The sequence below is a fragment of the Heterocephalus glaber genome, unplaced genomic scaffold (assembly GCF_053883595.1).
Source record: "Heterocephalus glaber isolate CG9 unplaced genomic scaffold, H.glaber_assembly_v1.0 deba00001444, whole genome shotgun sequence".
Taxonomy (NCBI): domain Eukaryota; kingdom Metazoa; phylum Chordata; class Mammalia; order Rodentia; family Bathyergidae; genus Heterocephalus; species Heterocephalus glaber.
The window spans coordinates 12,617,367-12,636,686 of NW_028258297.1; the positions used below are offsets into that span (position 1 = coordinate 12,617,367).

The 19,320-nt window shown below is 36.3% G+C and overlaps 1 protein-coding gene across 4 annotated transcripts in view; it reads left to right on the top strand.

Annotated features, from left to right (window-relative positions):
- The window catches only part of Itpr2 (inositol 1,4,5-trisphosphate receptor type 2), a 462,238-nt gene that overhangs the window by 309,004 nt on the left and 133,914 nt on the right, over positions 1-19,320 (top strand). For all 4 annotated transcript variants that reach the window (XM_004845734.4, XM_087213440.1, XM_087213441.1 and 1 more), the window contains 6 exons: positions 1,644-1,827; positions 2,556-2,812; positions 5,006-5,206; positions 7,822-7,932; positions 13,168-13,263; positions 13,982-14,104. In XM_004845734.4, coding sequence (XP_004845791.1) covers positions 1,644-1,827; positions 2,556-2,812; positions 5,006-5,206; positions 7,822-7,932; positions 13,168-13,263; positions 13,982-14,104 — 972 coding nt within the window. The remainder of the gene's footprint in view (positions 1-1,643; positions 1,828-2,555; positions 2,813-5,005; positions 5,207-7,821; positions 7,933-13,167; positions 13,264-13,981; positions 14,105-19,320) is intronic.

Here is a 19,320-nt window from a genome sequence, read left to right on the forward strand (position 1 = left end):
ATTTTAAAACTTTGTTTTAGCAGAGCCAGAACATTTCCATAACGCCTCACTAATATATGGAAACCTCCTTCCACCTTCTAACCATATCCTGGTAAAAACACTAAGGCTTATGAATCAGCTTACTCTTCTGGATCATAAAAGTCTATGAATTCTGCACTTACCCTTTGCATCAACAGAACCAGCTTGACTCTTTCACTGTAGTTGCTATGGTTACTGTGACTTTTGGCCTGCTTTCTTGAAGGATTGCGAGCCTTCTGCCTAGGCACTACCCTTGTAGGTGTGAAGCTAACATCTCAGGCTTCATAAGAATATATATATAATATATATATATGAATACATATATATAAGAATATATATATGTAAGAATACATATATATATAAAAGTATATATATATATCTCACACAGGAAAAGGCAGCACAGGTATCACTTCAAGTCCTGAGTCTCACCTACAGATGCCAAGACCTGTAACTCATGGTTCCAGACATCCTTTTAGGAAAACATGTCTCTAAGGACCAAATTCCTCAAAAATGACTATTTAGATTTTCTTATTTTGGAATATGACCAGTTCTACTTGATCAGGAAACCATTGAGGGTTTTTGTTTGTTTGTTTTGCTGTGTTTTCTTCACACTGATTTTCACTATGAGTGTATTAATCTATTCTGTCACCATAATTATAAGCTTATTATCTTCATTATCTTTTTACTATAGTTCTCTTATTCTTGTTATGTCCATCTCTTAATTTTTTAAATGAAAGCTTTTATTTTCCCCTCCCACTTCCAATTCTGGCCTCTCTGGAGTGTATCACCTTTCCTGTCTCTTTCCCTCTGGATATTTCCAAAAGGCACCGAGTGGAAGTGATTAGGGTAAATATTCCCAAGATTCAGTATGTCCACATCCTACTAAGATATATTTTATTATCCTTTTGATGTTGAATCCTTTCTACATCATTATTCTCTATAAGGCATAATTTATTTTAAGTTGGATTCATCCTAGCCCCCATGCAAAGCAATGTAGCTAATGAAATACCAGAAGAACTTAGTGCCTATTTATTAGTGGGCTCTCATGAGTACAGTTGTCATGGTTACACACTCTAAATTAAATGTACTATAATTTAGATAAAGAGAAAAATAACTCTTTGTAACTTACCATAAACTCACATTTATACAGGATAATTATTGGATTAGTGGCTGTTTTTTACTTTAGATTACAAACTCATGAGGGCAGAGTGTTGGTTGCTTTTCCTTTTTGTTATATCCGTAGCACCCGCATAGGGTCTGGCATTTAGTAAACATTCAATAAATATGTTCTGAATTACTGCATGACTTTATAATAATATCAAAATTTAAAACTCCACAGATCTTACAGTGTCCTTGTAATTTTTGACAAATACATAATCAGGAAAGATAAATGAAATAGCATATGAAAATATGTTGGATTTTAGTAGAAAGTGCTAAATAAATACTCGCTATTATTAGTACATGTTAAATAGTGCAAGAGACTGAAAGGCTGTCAACTTATGAAGTAATAATGGGTAGCACACGAGATGGGTGCTTTTATCCATAATGCTTATGTTTGTTTCAAGCATAAAAACACTATTTTTGTCCCCTTGGGTATTGATACCTTAAAATATGTTTTCTTGCAGTATTCTTTCTACCAGCAGTTACATGAACAAAAAAAGTCAGAAAAATTCTTCAAAGTTCTCTATGATCGAATGAAGGTTGCTCAGAAAGAGATAAGATCAACGGTGACAGTTAATACCGTAGATTTAGGTAGCAAGAAAAGGGATGATGACAATGAATTGATGACATCTGGTCCACGAATGAGAGGTAAAGAATTATTTGTGTATTTGGGAGAACAGAGTGAGCTAAACAGAGTGAGCATGGTCTTCAAGTATCACTTATTTTTGTCATCTCTCCTGTTGGTTTAATTATCCCCATGGTGGCCCTGAGTTTTGACTTTCCATCCATAAACAGTTTTGGACATCCCTGCAGGAAAAAACTTAAATGAGGCTTAATCAGTGCAAAGTTAGCAGTGACATGAAACATGTCTTAGTTCATTGTGCCATGCATGGCAAAGAGCAGCCTCCAGAACCTTTTAAGGGACCATGGAAATTGAACTGTTGGAGCAGAATTCATAGCACTAAACTCCAACAAAATATTCTTTACTAATAGACAAAAAAATATTCTTGGCATTTAAATGCAATAACAAAATTATTGGCTTATTAAATATAAATCATAAAGATGCTAATACATTGACATTTGTTATTGAACCTTCTTGTATATGTGAACTCACAGATGTGTGTACACATGTGTGTCTTTCTAATACTTAAATCAAAGCATTCTAAAATTGGTTGTACACCGAGATCTTTCCTGATGTTCCCGGCAAATATTAACTTTTTGCTGCCGCTTCAAATCCCTTTTGGGAAATTATTGCATCTATTGTGATGACTTATAATGCAACTGTTAGAGAATTTAGGACCCTGCTTGTCTTTTTTCTCCTTAATTAGCAAAAAAGAAATTAGTTCAGAATTATAAGAATACTACTTTATTTTCAGTGAGAGATTCCACGCTACATTTAAAAGAGGGAATGAAAGGGCAATTAACAGAAGCTTCTACAGCAACGTCCAAAGCATACTGTGTATACAGAAGAGAGATGGATCCAGAAATAGATATTATGTGCACAGGACCGGAAGCGGGAAATGCTGAGGAAAAGTCTGCAGAGGAAGTGACAATGAGTCCTGCAATTGCTATCATGCAGCCAATCTTGAGATTTCTTCAGTTACTGTGTGAGAATCACAACCGGGAGCTGCAGGTATTTGCTCTGATTTGTGTTAAAGCTGTGAATACAGCCTGTGGTCATAAGTAATTAAATTCAAATAAAACCAACAGTAGTTTTGGAGAGAGAATCAATAAAACCAGAAATGCTCTTCTGAAATGGAAGAGCATATTTTTATTAGTGAAGAAACATGGGAGGAAATTTCTTTTATGCTTGGGAAAAAATTAGACTCACACAATAACGTTCTGTGTATGCAAAACTCAGATCTTTATAACTGCACTGGTCATCTCTTCTTGGTATTCTGGTTTTGTTGAGGAAAATCAAATTTGTGTTATCTATATTTTTCATGGTTTTATAGACTTCAGGGCCTTCCATCATTTCCAATACAATTCATATTTCTTGAGGGAGGATACTGAGCATATTTTACTTCTTCTTAGAAACAAAGTTAATACAGAAAAGAGTATTTTACAACTGTGAAAGCTGTTATCTTTATAAACGAATATAATCCATGTCTTAATATCATCTTTCCTCTGTTTTCCCTTTGAGATAAAATTAGGAGTGCATAAAAATTTTGACCCCCTTTTTTTTTGCATTATTTGTACACGTTGCTATGTCACCATGGCAAAGCCACATGAAAGGTGAAACCCTTCATTGGCCTGATTGGAAGTGGATGTGTATACTTAACCTCAAGAGGTCCCAACTGGCAGGCAGTCTTCAGCCATGACTTAGCTCCCACCACACCAAGTCAGCCATACAGATGGCTTAGCTGACGAAAGACTGTGTAACTGAATTACAGTGAAACTGGCTGAATCGTCTGCAGTTAATGCTGGGATCTGCCTGAGTGCATCCTCCTGCCCTGAATTTTCACTACAGGCAGTGAATATTCCCTGTTTTGAATTAGAGGACAGCAGAGAGTAAAGTTGTGTTCTCAGCAAGGCTCCCGAGGTGCAGTGGTAGGAGGTGGTAAGTTCACATGTATTGGACCAAACGAGACGCTCAGGAATTCGTGATGTTAGAAGCCATGACTCTTGTGTACCATCCCACCACAACTTGTGGAGAACTTCCACAGAGTGGTTGGCAGGCAAAATCCAGAATCTTTATTCCAGAGGAATGATACTGAATGTTTGTCTGCATGCTATTCCTAACCTATCCCATCTGTCAGTGTAGGAAAGAGATGTATAGAATATACAATGGGTTATATAGCATTTGATTGAACATTTTACTGATAAGAGTATGGGATCAAACTTTGTGGAAAATGCTACAGAATAAACGTAGAAAAATTCAAACTAATAAATTAAATAATAAATAAAATTAGCAAATACAAGTAATACATTAAAGTAAGAAATAAAATACTCCCTCGCAGCTTACCTTTTCACCAGGCTTATTTTCTAGAAAATTTTGTGCAGCTATAAACATTGATAGATGCATACAAACCTTTTCTTCATTCAGTATTATATCTCATTGCTAAATTACTTATTGTGAAACGATGCTTATCATATCTATTGGAGCTACATCATTTTTATAGCTTCACTATATTCCAGTGTTTGGATGTGTTATTATTTATTAAACAAATCACATTACCATGAGTGTGTTAAAGTTTCCAAGTTTTGCTGTCACAAGTGGTGTGCACTGAACATCTTTCTGTATCTATATACAGAGGTTTAGAATAATTTTTTAAAGTGGAGCTGTGTATTTAGTGATTTTTTTTTTTCTTTTCGGTACTGGGGATTGAACTTGGGACCTTGCACTTGCGAGGCAGTCGGCAAAACCACTGAGCTAAATCCCCCAGTCCGTAAGTGATAGTTTTGAGGGTGCATCCATGTTGCCTTTCACAGTGGTTGTATCAATTACAGTCTACAGTGAAGCTCTACTATTTATAATGGACCATTTACTTGAAATTTAATGACTTGTTTTCCTAATGAACTGCTTTTTTACATTTTCTTTTTTCCCCCTTTCATACTTACTATTTTTGCCTTATCTATCTAGTTTTAAAATAATAACATTGAGAAACATTTTTATGAACTCTACTGATGAATACAGATACTTGAGCTAAAACCTAAGCCTTTCTAAACCTCAGAGAGATTTAATAACTGAACACTTTCTTATAAAGAGCAGTTCCATTCCATGCTGCAGATCTTTTCAAGTTAGAAAAACACACACAAGAAACTGAAAACTTGATACAGTGATTTTTTTTTTTAACCCCATGGATGTATTTTCTTTTTCCCTCAGAACTTCTTGAGAAATCAAAACAACAAAACAAATTACAACCTTGTCTGCGAGACCCTTCAGTTTTTGGATTGCATTTGTGGGAGCACAACAGGTGGCCTGGGCCTGCTGGGGCTCTACATCAATGAGAAGAATGTAGCGCTGGTCAACCAGACCCTGGAGAGCTTGACAGAGTATTGCCAGGGCCCATGCCATGAAAATCAGGTAACCGTGAAAGCCGCTCTTTCTGTGGAAGTAGCCATGACTCCCGAACAGAGGGCCAAGCTAGGGAAGAAGCCAACCTTTTTGTACATTAGATCTTTAATCTTGCTTTGCCAGGCATTTTCACTTTCCTGACACAACATACAAAGACTGAATTATAGACTGGAAAATAATATGCCATATTTTTATTTAATTTCATCCTAAATGAAAATTCCTATGAAAATGTTCAAATCAAAGTTACCGAAGTAAGGGTAAATATGTTTCTTAAGCACTACTCAAGTTTCATCAGTAGTGAATCTTTCCAGGAGTTGTGGAATAAACTTCCTTTGGCTCTTTGGTTCACTGCAGTGGGTGGGGTATATTGTCTCTTTTATACTCACGGTAAATCTATGAAGTAGTCATGGTTGCTCCTGTTTTTTGGGGTTTTTTTTTTTGGTACTGGGGATCGAACTCTGTCCTTGCGTTTGAACAGCAGGCAGCAAAACCACTGAGCTAAATCCCTGGCCCCCAGTTGCTCCTGTTTTGCTGATGAATAGTTTCTGCCTCAGGCATGTGACTTTTCAGTATCTTGAAGTACCAGAATCGGTCAGTTGTAGAGCCATTCTTAGAACTCAGGACTTTGGTCTCTGAGTCTAGGTAGAGTATTCTCTTGTCTACATCATTCGGGGGTGGGGACACAAAGTTCATTTCTGTTTTGCAGAATGATTGTCTCTGATTCCCATTTTTGGCTAGCAAGGACATGTTGTGGGAGAAGAGAACAGGTCAGTAAAGGGAGCCATCTTCAGGTTTTTTAATTCACCAGCCCGCTTCCACACAAGCATTATAAAGCTACTATCACAAGCCTGGGTCCACCTTGGAAAAAACAGGCTTCAAATCGCAAAGATTTCTGTCTATAAATTTTAAAGAAGCCATTGAGACCAAACATCAGTAGTTGACATGGAAAGGAAATGTGAACAAAGTTTGTTTTTCTCTTGCAAATTATGTATGAATACATATCTAGCGCTTATGTGTTCAGACACATGTATGAACAGAAACACATGTATTCATACATATGTAGGTACATAAAATACAAACAGGACAATTACTGACATGAATAATTTGCTAGGAAGGCATTTTTTCCTTCTCTGTAATGTACATATGTCACACTGAAATGGATTTTGCCCTGTGTTTTTATGGATTACATTTCCATTTCCTAAGGTAATGGTACAAGCAAACCTAACTGTTGATTTAAAATTAAGGTTAAAATATACAGATTTGGAAATTTGTTTTTGTTGTTGATAAAACCACATTTATCTATAATAGGAAATATGTATATTATGTTATCACTTTTACTATTTAATGGAAAGACCATAAGAATGTTCCCTTCCTTTTTTCTTAAGAGAATGAAATTGAATTTTGAAAGTAGTTTATTAAAACCAAATAAGCTGGGCCAGGGATTTAGCTCAGTGGTTTTGCCGCCTGCTGCGCAAGCGCAAGGACCCGAGTTCAATCCCCGGTACCAAACCAAACCAAGCAAAACAAAAAACCAAATAAGCTGTAAAAGTAAAAACTAAGACTAAAATAGCATGACCCTCACCTTTCATTCCCTATGTTCTGCAAATGTGTGGAAGGAAAGAAGGTTGCTAGCAGATTCTAGAAATGATCTGCTGGTGTTTGTTTGGCAAACATTTCAATAAGCACAAAATCCTCAGGAAATAATATAGAAAAGATGGATGGAAAACACCTTTTCTCTGTCTTCTGGAAGTAAAAAAAATGCCTTATATGAAGGGGAGAAGGAAGCTGGTACTAATAAGCTGTCATTTCAGAGTCATCTGCTGTTACCCTTTCTCCTTTCATTCTCTAGTGCTTCAATTTTTAAAACTCCTTGATAAGGTCCTACCTTGTAACACAGTCCTACAAATCTAGCCCTCAAGCCCCTGATTTTAAATTTTTAAAAATTAAGCTCAGACTCCTAGCTCAGAAGATGTTCATCTGCAAAACATTCATATTTATCTCTCAAGATGTTTGGTATTCTCTCCCCAGTCAATATCCCTCTATAAATATCCAAGTTTAAGAAACCTGCCCAAGGTTTACCTCAGCCACCATTAATGGATGAGGTTCCCCCAAATGTCAGGAGGCTCCAGTATCACCTGTCTTTGTTGCTACCTGGCAACAGCATCTCATCGCTAATTTAGCATTAAGTAGCAACTGAATTAGAGCAGTGTATCACTTCTGCGTGATTTACTTAAAAATCTTCTTTTTCATATCCTCTTAGGATAGGTCAGCTCTTAGATTTAAGTTGAAGGAGATCTTCTATTGATGGTTATATTAAAATTGATTAACTGAAAGAGTATTTAATTTAACCAGTGGTCTTTAAAATCCTATAAAAATAGTTTATTTTAAAAGATACATGCTTCACACTGTCTCTTTTTGTGTTCTGTGTCCAAATCCATTTAACCAATACCAATCAATTAATAGACATACTCTACACAAAACAATAAACCAATGCTCAGAGTTAAATCCTAATTATATTTTGAAAGTAAAAAAACTAATGCGTTTCAGTTACTGTATGTCCTGTTATTTCTGGGGGTAGCTATGGTGTAAATAAAATGTTAACTTACAAATACCTTGTGTTCTAGACCTGTATTGCTACTCACGAATCTAATGGGATTGATATCATCATTGCTCTGATTCTAAATGACATAAACCCCCTTGGAAAATACCGGATGGATTTGGTGCTTCAACTAAAGGTAGGGTAAATTTATGTGGATTATTCAAGTGGGAAAACTTAATTTCTCTATATAAAATTCCCTTTCAGGGTTGATTCTACATCTTCAAGTAGCTCTCATAAAAAGCAAGATATTATCAGATTTTCAAATAATGAATTGTCAGAAAGAAACAGTAAAATCAAAAGGCTCACCAAATTGCTGATAAAATGTGGAGTTAACTGAGGTAATATTCAGTTGCAAGGTCCTGTAGTAGAAGTTCCTTCAAACAGCTACTTTATTTCACTACTTTCTTTCTGCTTTTATTTTATATTTTTCGTTATATAGAGAAGCAAAAGGTGCTGAACAATCATCATACCATGTATATTTAATTCACTTTGACGAGAGAATTCCATCTAGCAAGTCATAGTTACATAATGTCAAAGGAATGCATTTTAGGGTTATGTCTCTCTCATTTCTAAGTCTTTTACATTATCTTATTTTCCCCTCCAAATATGTTGTCATAGTCACATTACCCTTAAGAGTGTCCTTTAATTTAAGCCTTGTTCACCCTTCCAGCAGTCCCACTGATCAGATCTCAGGAGCACAATGATGTTTCAAAACATTTCCCCTTGAACTCTTTGTTCAAATGAAAATAAATGAATGAACACGGACACTGTATAAATCCCAAATGCTAGGGCATGATATTCAATCAAGATAAATTATTAAAGATCACATCATTGTGTCCAGTGTTAAGCAGATTTTCACAAAGCTAATCACTTGGTTAAATATAATTTCTTTGTATAGCTAATTCTGTTTAATACTATAAAAACTGTACAACTAAGTTGAACTTTGTATGGTTAAACATGTGGCCAAGAAAAATAGAAATGATATTTTTATAAATCTGTTTCTAAGTGTAAGTTTAGGTATGTGGTAGAGTGTAGATATGTCCACCTCGTGGAAAGAATGTCCTGAAGCTCCTCGTACACCATTGCCTCTTTTAATAGAAGAGCTCCATTCCCAGTTTTTCACTGTTTCATCTGTAACGTGTGTGAACATTGAGCCCTTCTGTTCACAATCAGGATGGAGATGATCCTTACACAGGTTGTGCTTGGGTCCTTAGCTCCACCAGCCTCAGACTTCAGTGAGCAAGACCAGCTTAGGCCTACAGGACAGTCAGCTTACTTTGAAAAAATTTTGTTACTTTATCTTACACTCCCTTTGACTATAATTCATAAAGAAACAATATATAGAAGCCTAGGTCTTTTGCTTTTGAATTTCTTGGTTAAATACTATACTTTTAAATCTCATTTTTGATTACTGTGACTTCATAGAAGAAAATATTGAGTAACTCATCAGTTGAAAGTATGGATATGCAGAGTACTTACAAATCCAGATCTAGGTAAAAACAAATTAAATGGGATAAGATTTAACAGCACAAAGATATTAGCTGTTCAAATAAAAATACTTTTTTAAAAAAGGATTCTTTAAATATTTATTTTAATAAACACAATTTACACCTTTTTTATTTGTGTTTTGTTTGGGTTTTTTTGATACCCAGGATTGAACTTGGGTCCTTGCAATTGCGAGGTAGGTGGCGGAACCACTGAGCTAAATCCCCAGCCCCAACACCTTTTTAAAATATGGCAGTTGAATAAATCAAGGTATGACTAAAATACCAAATTATGAATTTGACTTGAAATATTTTAAATATAAATTTTTGCTTTGAGGTAAATGTGCCTTTGCAAACAACCTGTGAGGTTTCCTAAATTTTAACTAATGTGAGAACAATGTTTGTAAAACAGAATGATACAAATTGGCAAATTTGGAGCCTCTCTTGAGTAGGGTGCTTTAAATAAATTCTCTGTAACATTATCAAGATACCATATGAAAAATATTCAGGTTTTATTTCATATCATTTACTCCCGAATTTGTTGCATAATTACCCATAATTGTAAGTATACTTTATATGCTCATTTAATATCAGAATATGAATTTTTGAACTATGTCTTGTCCGTTACTTTTTAATTTTATTTTTATAACTGGCTTGTGAGTAAGAAATTCTGAGTTTGTAAATATGTAGGATGTTTTGTTTTGAAGAATCTGGCTTCCTTTGGAAGAAAATCCCCTATTAATACTGACACTTCCATTTGATATTTTAGTATACATAGGTTCCGATTAACAAGATTTCTTTCTATTCTCCTGACATAGTGTGAAAAAAGAAAATTGGTTAAAAAGATAACCGCTTTGCTGATCGCATTCTAAAATTGGATGTATTTTTAAGCTATTATGTATCGGGCCTGCTGAGCGCACTTCATTAGAGACCGCTGATGGCGCTGCCGAGGAGCTCTTTGAAGTCTAGGGAAGGCTGGCTCTAAGAATTTAAGCTCTCCACTAATCCTGAAACCTAGCTTTTGTTTTTTTGTTTTTAAGCATGTTGCTTTACAGGATCCTAGATTATAAAAGATTTAGGATTGGTGCAAATCTGCAAAAATGAAAATGGGAAAAAATATAGTTCCTCCCTCAAAAGTACTAAAACGTACCATGCCTGCCTCGAAAGCATAAGGTTCTCAGTTCAATCCCTGGTACCAAAAAAAAAAAAAACTAAAACCTTTTCATGACGGATCAGCAACACTGGTGCTCTTCACCTCCTCGTCTTCGCCATCATTATTACAAACCCTAGTCACTTACAGATGACCATTAGGCTGTCCTTCTGAAACAGTGGGTTAGAATGAACTTCTAAAATGGAACAGTAGGGTTAATTTGCACAGCCTTATCAAGTTGCATGGTGATTGTCTACTTAGACCCCAACACTCATTCAATTTTATTTTTTATTCCTTAAAGACCCTAATTTGAGCCATTTGCAAGTGTCTTAAAACCATTTGACTCTTTTTTTTTTTTCCTTAAATTCTTTTATCAGTACATTTTAGGTATACAATACATTTACATTTAGCTTTGGGAACTTGTACCTTTACATGATGTACCTTGGTTCTTATTTTTTCTCCATTCCCCTACCCTCCCTTCACCCCCTCCACCCTTCCCTATTTACAAAGACTTTGTTTCTATTTTTTCTATTTATCATAATTTTTCCTTTCCTTTCTTTCCTTTCCCCTATCCCTCCCACTTCCCCTACCCCTTTGGACCTTTTCTTCCTATTTCACATTTTCAATTATTCATTTTAATCATTGGAACATTTTAGGTATAAAATATAATAATCGAAATAGATTAAAGATCTAAATATTAAAATAGAAACGCTGAATTGGCTGGAACAGAGGTTAGGTAGAACTCTTGAAGACATTGGTGTAGGAAAAGATTTTATGAACAAAACCTCAGTTGCCCGTGAACTAGCACAAATAATCAACAAGTGGGATCTCTTCTTATTAAAATGCTTCTGTGCAGCAAGAGAAACCACCAACAGTGTGAAGAGACAACCCACAATGTGGGGAAAAGTCTTCACCTGCTGTTCCTCAGACAAAGGTCTACTATCTTGAATCTATAAAGAACTTAAAAAAATCAGACCCCCCAAATTTAAAGACCCAATCCAAAAATGAGCATCTGAAATGAACAGACATTTCTCAAAGAAGTAGAAATAGCAAATAAATATATGAAAAAATGTTCAACATCACTGGTTATTCGAGAGATGCAAATGAAAACAATGCTGAGATTCCACCTCACTCCAGAAAGAATGGCTGCTATCATGAAATCAACCAGTAACATGCTGGCAGGGCTATGGGGAAAGAGGAACCCTGCTCTATTTGACTCTTAAAACCATTTTGTACTCTTATCAAAGACTTCATGTGGAGATTAAGATTCTTATCTCATATAAAATCATTATAGAAATATCTCCTGGGTATTTTTTTTTTACGGGTCTTGCTATTTGCCAAAATTCTATAGCAGTGCTATGGAAAATACAATGTACAGAAACATCTTTCAAAATGTGTAGGACATTGTGCTTTCTGTAATATGAGGATTTTTTTTTTTTTTTGGCACTGGGGATGGAACTTGGGACCTCGGGCTTGTGAGGCAGGCGGCGGAACCACTGAGCTAAATCCCGGCCGCTTTCTGTAATATGGCTGTTACTGTGTGATACCCATTTTGGATTGTAAATTACTTCAGAAACATTTTTGATATCAGTAAAAATGTTTGAGATAAAATATTTATAAATAAAATAAAATTAGAACACAAAATATAACATAAGTTATTTTCATTCTTTATTAAGCAAAAATAGAAAATATTATTCTGGTCTTGGGGGTTGAATCAGTGGTAGAGAGCTTTCCCAGCATGTGTAAAGCTCTGGGTTTGATCCTCAGCATTGAAAAAAGAAAATAAAATATTATTTTTTCACTGTCATGATAATAAATGTATTGTTTATTGGTCTCATATAGTGAGACCAATAACTCATTATCAATTTATATTTCTAACTCATGAATTTAGTGTTTCATATATTCTCACTATTGCTGAAATTTATGTAAAATTTTGATTTGCTAGTGATACTTTTTTTCTATTTTTAAAGAGTTGTGGTAAATTCTTTAAATTACGTGCAATTTTTATTTATTTATTTATTTATTTATTTATTTATTTATTTTGGTACGGGGGATCAAACTCAGATCCTTGCGCTTGCGAGCCAGGGGGTAGAACCACTGAGCTAAATCCCTGGCCCTTATATGCAATTTTTATAAAATATATCACTGATTCTTGTTCACTTTATTGTCATGTTAAAATGCAATCATAGAGGGCAGGGGATTTAGCTCAATGGCACTGTGCCTGCCTTGCAAGCACAAGGTCCTGAGTTTGATCCCTAGTACCAAAAAAAAAAAAATTAAAAAAAGAGCAATCATAGAAATGTCTTTTGAGGAAATAGTAAAGGAAAATATAGTTATATTTTAGAGTAGCATATAGTAATCAAATTTACACTTAATACAGCTTTTCACCAATATTGAAAATAACTCATATAACATATCTGTCATGATTCATTAGTTTTATTTTGTAATGACAATGAAGTAAAACATCCTATTTATTTGTTTATTTATTTATTTAAGAGTACGAAAATGTATTGAGAAAATGATAGCTTCTGTCTAAGAGAGACAGAACAGGGACCAGAAAGAGGGTTGCCCTAAAACATCCTATTTTAAAATGTTAATAAGACAACAGAAATTAACAGTTTTTAATTTTGTTTGATTAAAAAAAACAGTCTTGGTAATCTCAATTACAGCAAGTGCAAGGGATCATTAATCCATGAAATAGACTTTGGGTGTGCATTACCTCTGTCTGTGTCTCTAGAACAATGCCTCCAAGCTCTTGCTGGCCATTATGGAAAGCAGACATGACAGCGAGAATGCAGAGAGAATTCTTTTCAACATGAGACCCAGGGAACTGGTAAGAAAACTTTTAAAGCTGCATTAGTAATGTAAAGCCTAAACGAGACAAATTTATAGTACGCACATCAGAAAACAAGGCTGGCAACTTTCACTGCTCTAGAAAGGTCTAATGGAGCATTATGAGCTACCATTGCCAATACCCTAGACACCCCTGGGACGGCACAGGCCTGTGGGATTGGGGGCCTGTGACTTCATCAGTTCTATCAGTTCTGAGCACCTCTCTTTACCGAATTGTCACAGTCTTCTAAACTACGTGCAATTGATTTTTGCCAGAAAATAGTTGACTTTGGTTTAGTAGTATCTGAAATACAGCTAGCCTTCCTTATCTATGGGTAGCTACTCTGTTTTGTCCACTGTAAGGTCCTCAGTGCCCAGTACCATGCCCAGCACCATGTCTTCCCATTATCTTGTGGGTGCTCAATCAATAACAGGTGCTTATCAGGGTTCTACATTCTCTGAAATCATAAAAACTTCAACACTGCTAACATTTGAAGATCAAAGCAAAAGCTTCCAAGGAAAACAGGGAATATTGTAGAACTGCAGTTCCATGTTCATTTAAATAAAGGTGGTTTCCACGGATACCTTAATTTTGAATCTTTTTATGCTTTTGAGTCTCTAGAAGCTTCCTAGTTTTAAATTGTAGCTCAGACACAATCTAAAATGTGTGTTGTGACATTGCAAATGTCATTGTTCATTTTTTAAAAAATTTTGGCTAGGTGGATGTGATGAAGAATGCCTACAACCAGGGACTGGAATGTGACCATGGGGAGGAGGAGGGCAGAGATGATGGAGTTTCCCCCAAGGATGTTGGACACAACATCTATATTCTGGCTCATCAGGTATCACATTTTATATCTTTGTATTATTTTGCTTGTCCCATCAATCATGCCTTATGTTGATGTCATATTTTCAAGTTCTGGTCTCTTACCTTATTCAGCAGTCATCCTGTTAGGTTTGGTTTAAATACAAGAACAGGCTCCCAGAATGCTTGATTATGTACCCTGGGGTGTGCTAGGGACAGTCCACAAGAAAACAGCTACTGGGCCAGGAGGGAGGAGACAGTCCTGTGTCAGAGCCAGAGGAATAGATAAAACAGAGAAGCCAATAAAAACCCCACAGAAGAAAGGCAGAGATGCTACTGGGAAGATCCAGGGTGTGAAGTAAGGGACGCTCTCAGTTCTGATCAGGACAGACCCAGCAGGTATCTTCAGCCTCCTCGAAATGCCTTCTGCAGAGTCCCGAAGCTGGCAGCCTCTAGTTGGTTCTAATAAATATGAGGCTGAATTTTAAATTCCTTTGGTGGAACTACTTCCATTTCATGACTTGTAAAAAGCAATACTTGCTAAGTATTATGTGATAAATTTAATTCCATTAATATAAAAATTAATTTTAAATTTGCATTTTCTAATGAAGATTTATTCAAAAGTTTAAAGGCTTTGAAAGTACATGTGCCAATTTAATTTTGTCTATCATAGTTCCTTCTTTTAATGGGATAAAGTTCAGGCTTAGCAGGCATCACTTTCTTTCTAGCCATTCCCTCCACCAACAATCTCTCCTTTCTCCTGCTTCTTTATTCATCTTATCTGTTGATTAAATAATCATTGGTAGATTTAAGGTCAGATTTGAGTAGATTTATCTTTAAAGGTTGCTCTTTAGACATTTCTTACGCTTTACTGTTGTGTAACTGTCTAAAGGATGTAAAGTTGAGTATAATATTTGTAAAAGCTTCACAAAAGAGTCAGACTCTAAAACTATTATTGAAAGAGACTGCTACTATTTTATGAGGCAAGTGACAAGTGGAGAATAATTTAAGGTCTTTTTTAGTGTATCAGGATGCATTTAAGGACCAGAAGGAGGTAGGAATAGATGTGTTTTAGCAGATTAAGAGTAGAGAATATAAATTTTTGAAAAAATCTAAATTGAATGTTGAGAGAAATGGAGGAAGAGAATAAAGAGTGCTGTCGTTCACTGAAAGATGATCCCAAAGGAGAGCAACCTTATATATACGAGAGATGTGGAAAAGGATGAGGGCGTGAAGGTCCGTGATTTTGATGGAGTTGAGCTTATGAAAGTACTTGAGGAGGAGAACAGATACAGTGTTCAGAGGTGACAGTGGAATTATCCACTGAGCAGAAATTCAAAACTAGTGAGAGTAACAAGGGCTGTTAAAACAATTTCTGAAAGACAGGAAAGAGCATATGTGAAAATAGCTGGGGTGGATATATGGAGAGCATCAGGCGGAGGAAGGAGGCAGATTCTGAATGGCTGAATGTCATCAGCCTTGGGCCTAAATTGTAATTTCCAATTAAATTGAGTCCCTTTGAGAACTCCGAGAGAAAATAGGAATGTAACTGACAGAGTAGCTTTATACAGTCTCTCCTTATTTTACTATAAGACATAAGAAATTGTTGCCTTGTCACCTTATGAATGCACTCTTCATGGGGTGACTCCTGCCACCAGTTTTTCAAGAAAAATGATAGACTTTCACTCACAGAAGAGCCCATTGCGCTGCTTGCTCTGTGGCTCCTGTGGCTTTCTCTGGGCTGTGGACATCAAGTTTGGTTTCTTGGGAGGCCAACCATGGCTGCTGAGTTTCATAGGAGCCTGTTGTCCAAACGGCCTCCGTGCCAAGGCACAGACGCAGGTGAGCGGAAGGTGTCAACTTGGCTTCAGAAGTGGCTCCCAGCTCTGCTCCAGGGCCTGGGAGAATCCAGGTTGTGCTGTTTTCCTTGTGGATGTGAGGTCACTGGGCTCCTGCAGGCAGGTCACCATGTAGATTGGCTTCTGTCTTTGCACAGTTCAGTAACCTTGAAACCAAAATGTAGCTTCCTCCTTGTTTTACTATAATCATCTTTTGTGCAGACAGTTTATTTTGGTGCATGCAGACTTTCAATTTTTGTTGTTATGCTTTTCATGGCACTGAGGTGGTTCTGCTTTTTCTACCATGACATCCCTTTTGGCCTTTCCTGTGGTTGGTGTTACAAGAAGCAAATAATGCTTCTTGTAAATGTCTTGTCTGATCTACATAACACTATAAATACATCAAAAAGGGAATTTCTTAAGATCTAGTACTGTGGTATCATGCAGAGAATTTCCTTAAAAACTCTTCATTTAACACTTATCAGAAGTAAGAAGTATAAGGAGATACATTATGTCTTGCAAGCCAGGGAGAAGTATTAGTAAGCCTGTGGAAAACAAAAATAAGTCCTGCATCATAAAGAGAGAATAGATCACTTTAATTAGTTATTTGAAATTTATTTCAAAATAAGTCTTTACAATTTTTCATGAGCATTTTCCCAGATCAATAAATGGTCTTTGAAAAACATAATTTTAATGTCTGTTTAATTGTGCATCACTTGAATGTACTATAATTTACTTAATCACTCCTTATTATGAGACAGTTAGGTTTCAAATGTATTTGATAGTGTAAATTATGCAATGATTAACATCCTCATACATTAATCTTTGTCTGCCACACTGATTATTTTCCGAGGATAAATTTCAAGAAATTTAATTACTGGGTCACAGGGTAGTATCTATTTTATGGATTTTGATGTGTATTCTAAAATTATTTTCCACAGTATATTATGATATTTATCTTACTGAATCCCAAAATTATTGCTATTTTTAAAAGTATTTGGAACACAGTGATCACTCAACAAATGTTTGTTGAATAAATTAATGTATAGTAGATGAATGAGATCTTATTTTGATTCATATCTTTTCGGTTCTATTAAAATAGACTGTGTTCCTTAGTTATTTGTAATTGTTCTGTGAATTGCTAAAAATGTATTTGTTCCTTCTTAATTGGGGTTTGCTTTTTTCTTACTGAATTTTAATTATAGATAATAACCTTTTGCCAATCATATTAGTTATAGTTACTTCCTAACTCATTGAATTTTATGTATTAATAAAACATAAATGGTAGTTTTCTTCCACCAGCTTAAGGTTTGTTGAACACTCACCTAGATTTTCTTCTAGTGTATAATGAATTCAATTTTAGTATTTAATCATTATAATTCTTCAGAGTCACAAAGCAGAAATATCATCAGAAGGTGTTCTGATGTCAACCCATCTCTAAAGACATATTCCAGGTTTTGTGAAACAGTAACCCCTGAGGGCAGCGTCTGTAGGAATTATACAGGGGGTGGAGAGCACTGGTCATGGCAGAAGCTTTAGGAGGTCAGGGCTGAACTCCATCCCACCTTCAGAGGAGCCTGGGCGTGTGTGTGACTGGGAGGAAGAGGGGCCGCAGCAGTCTGGTGACCTCTCCAGAGCAGGCAGTCACCACCCACACCTGCTGATTTGCCAGTTGAGGTTGTAGGCCCTGGATTTCCACTTATTCTAGTATTTCAAAAGAAGCCTGATTTTGAACTTTTTTTTCTTTTTTTGGTACTGGGGGTCAAACTCGGGACCTTGCGCTTACAAGGCAGGCGCCAGAGCCACTGAGCTAAATCCCTGGCCCCTGATTCTGAACTTTTTAAAAATGTGAAATCCCCTAACTTAAAAGTTGACAACTCATTTAAGATTTAAAAGTGCTGAGTAGGCCACGCAGAACTCACTTGCAAGCTGAACGCTGCCCAGGAGCCCTCAGTTCTGTGGAATAAAGCATCTGAATTCCTCCTTCCTTTTTTCATTCAGCAGCATAGATGTACTGAGTGCTTACTGGATGCCAGGCATGGTGCCAGGTTCCAGAAATGCAGCAGGGAAGATCAACAACAGAGCAGCTCTCAGGGAGTTTACATTCTGGCTGGGAGCAATGAAGGGGAGACAAACAAACCAGAAAGACGACAAACGCGATAGAGGCATTGCAATGGGTGAGAACAGGATGTGGTGAAAAATAGCGAAGGCTGTCACTAGTTACTGGTTGATCTGGAGGTGCTGAGCCTGATGGTGGATCTAAGGGGCGGGGAAAGGCCCACTGTGAAGTGGGGGGGGGAGTCAGGGTGCAAGGAGCATCTCAGTGACTTGAAAGTGTCAGTGCGCTTGGCGTGTTAAGAGGAGCAAAAGAAGACCTGGGTAGCCAGACCACCCCCCAACCAGCTAGCAGCACTTGAATATTATATTAATCACATAAAATGCCCCTCAGGCTAATTTATTATAAGATAGCCATTCAAGAACATTTATTGAGTACCTCTTATTATGTCAGGCGTTGTCCTAGTTGCTAAGATGGAAAGAAGAATAAGGATGCATCAAGAATTTCACAATGAGTGTGCCTAAGGGGGAAAAGGTGAGAGAGAGAGAGCCATCACTGTAATTGGGTGTTCTGTGTTCAATGGAGTAGGCGGGAGGTACTGTTCACCTAGGAGTTAGTCAGCGAGGCTTCTGGAAGAGGTGACGCAAGAAGCATGTCTGACTCTTCAAGCATAAAGGGGTGGGGGGACATTACAGGCACCCAGAACAGCTGCTGCAAAAATGTACCATGAGTATCTTAGAGAGAAAGACTTCTTTTGGGAATATTCGTACAGATCTCACATGGTATTTTCGTGTCTTTATCTGAGATGAGCTACAGTAATTTGAATTGAGTAAACACCTTTGATAACTTAATGAATGATATTAGGCACTTCAATATTTTACTGATGAGTAAGTGAAGAATCAATCAATGAATGAATAAATGACTAGGATGTGATATATTCTAAAGCGTTGGTATTTTATAGTTTAAGTGTGATAATAAAATTGAATGAAGATATTTTCTATTATCATGATCCAAATAAACAATGATTTCTGCCATTGGAGTATAAATTCCTTATGTACAGACACAATGCCTCTCAATATCTTTTTTTTTTTTGTAGTACAGTGACTAGAATATATTAGACATTCAAGAGGAGTTCGGGAGAGTAACTAATTGTAAGATTGCATGCATGCTTATAATACTTTGATGTAACACAGGTATTAGGTAAGTTTAATAGCATCTTGCACAACTGCTACTACCATTCTGGCAATCAAGGACCTTATTCAACTGCTATTAATTTTCTTTATAATTTTAAAGCTCATTCTTTACCAGTCTTTTCAGTAAACTTTACACAGGGCTTTGTGTTGTCTTTCTTCTTGCTAG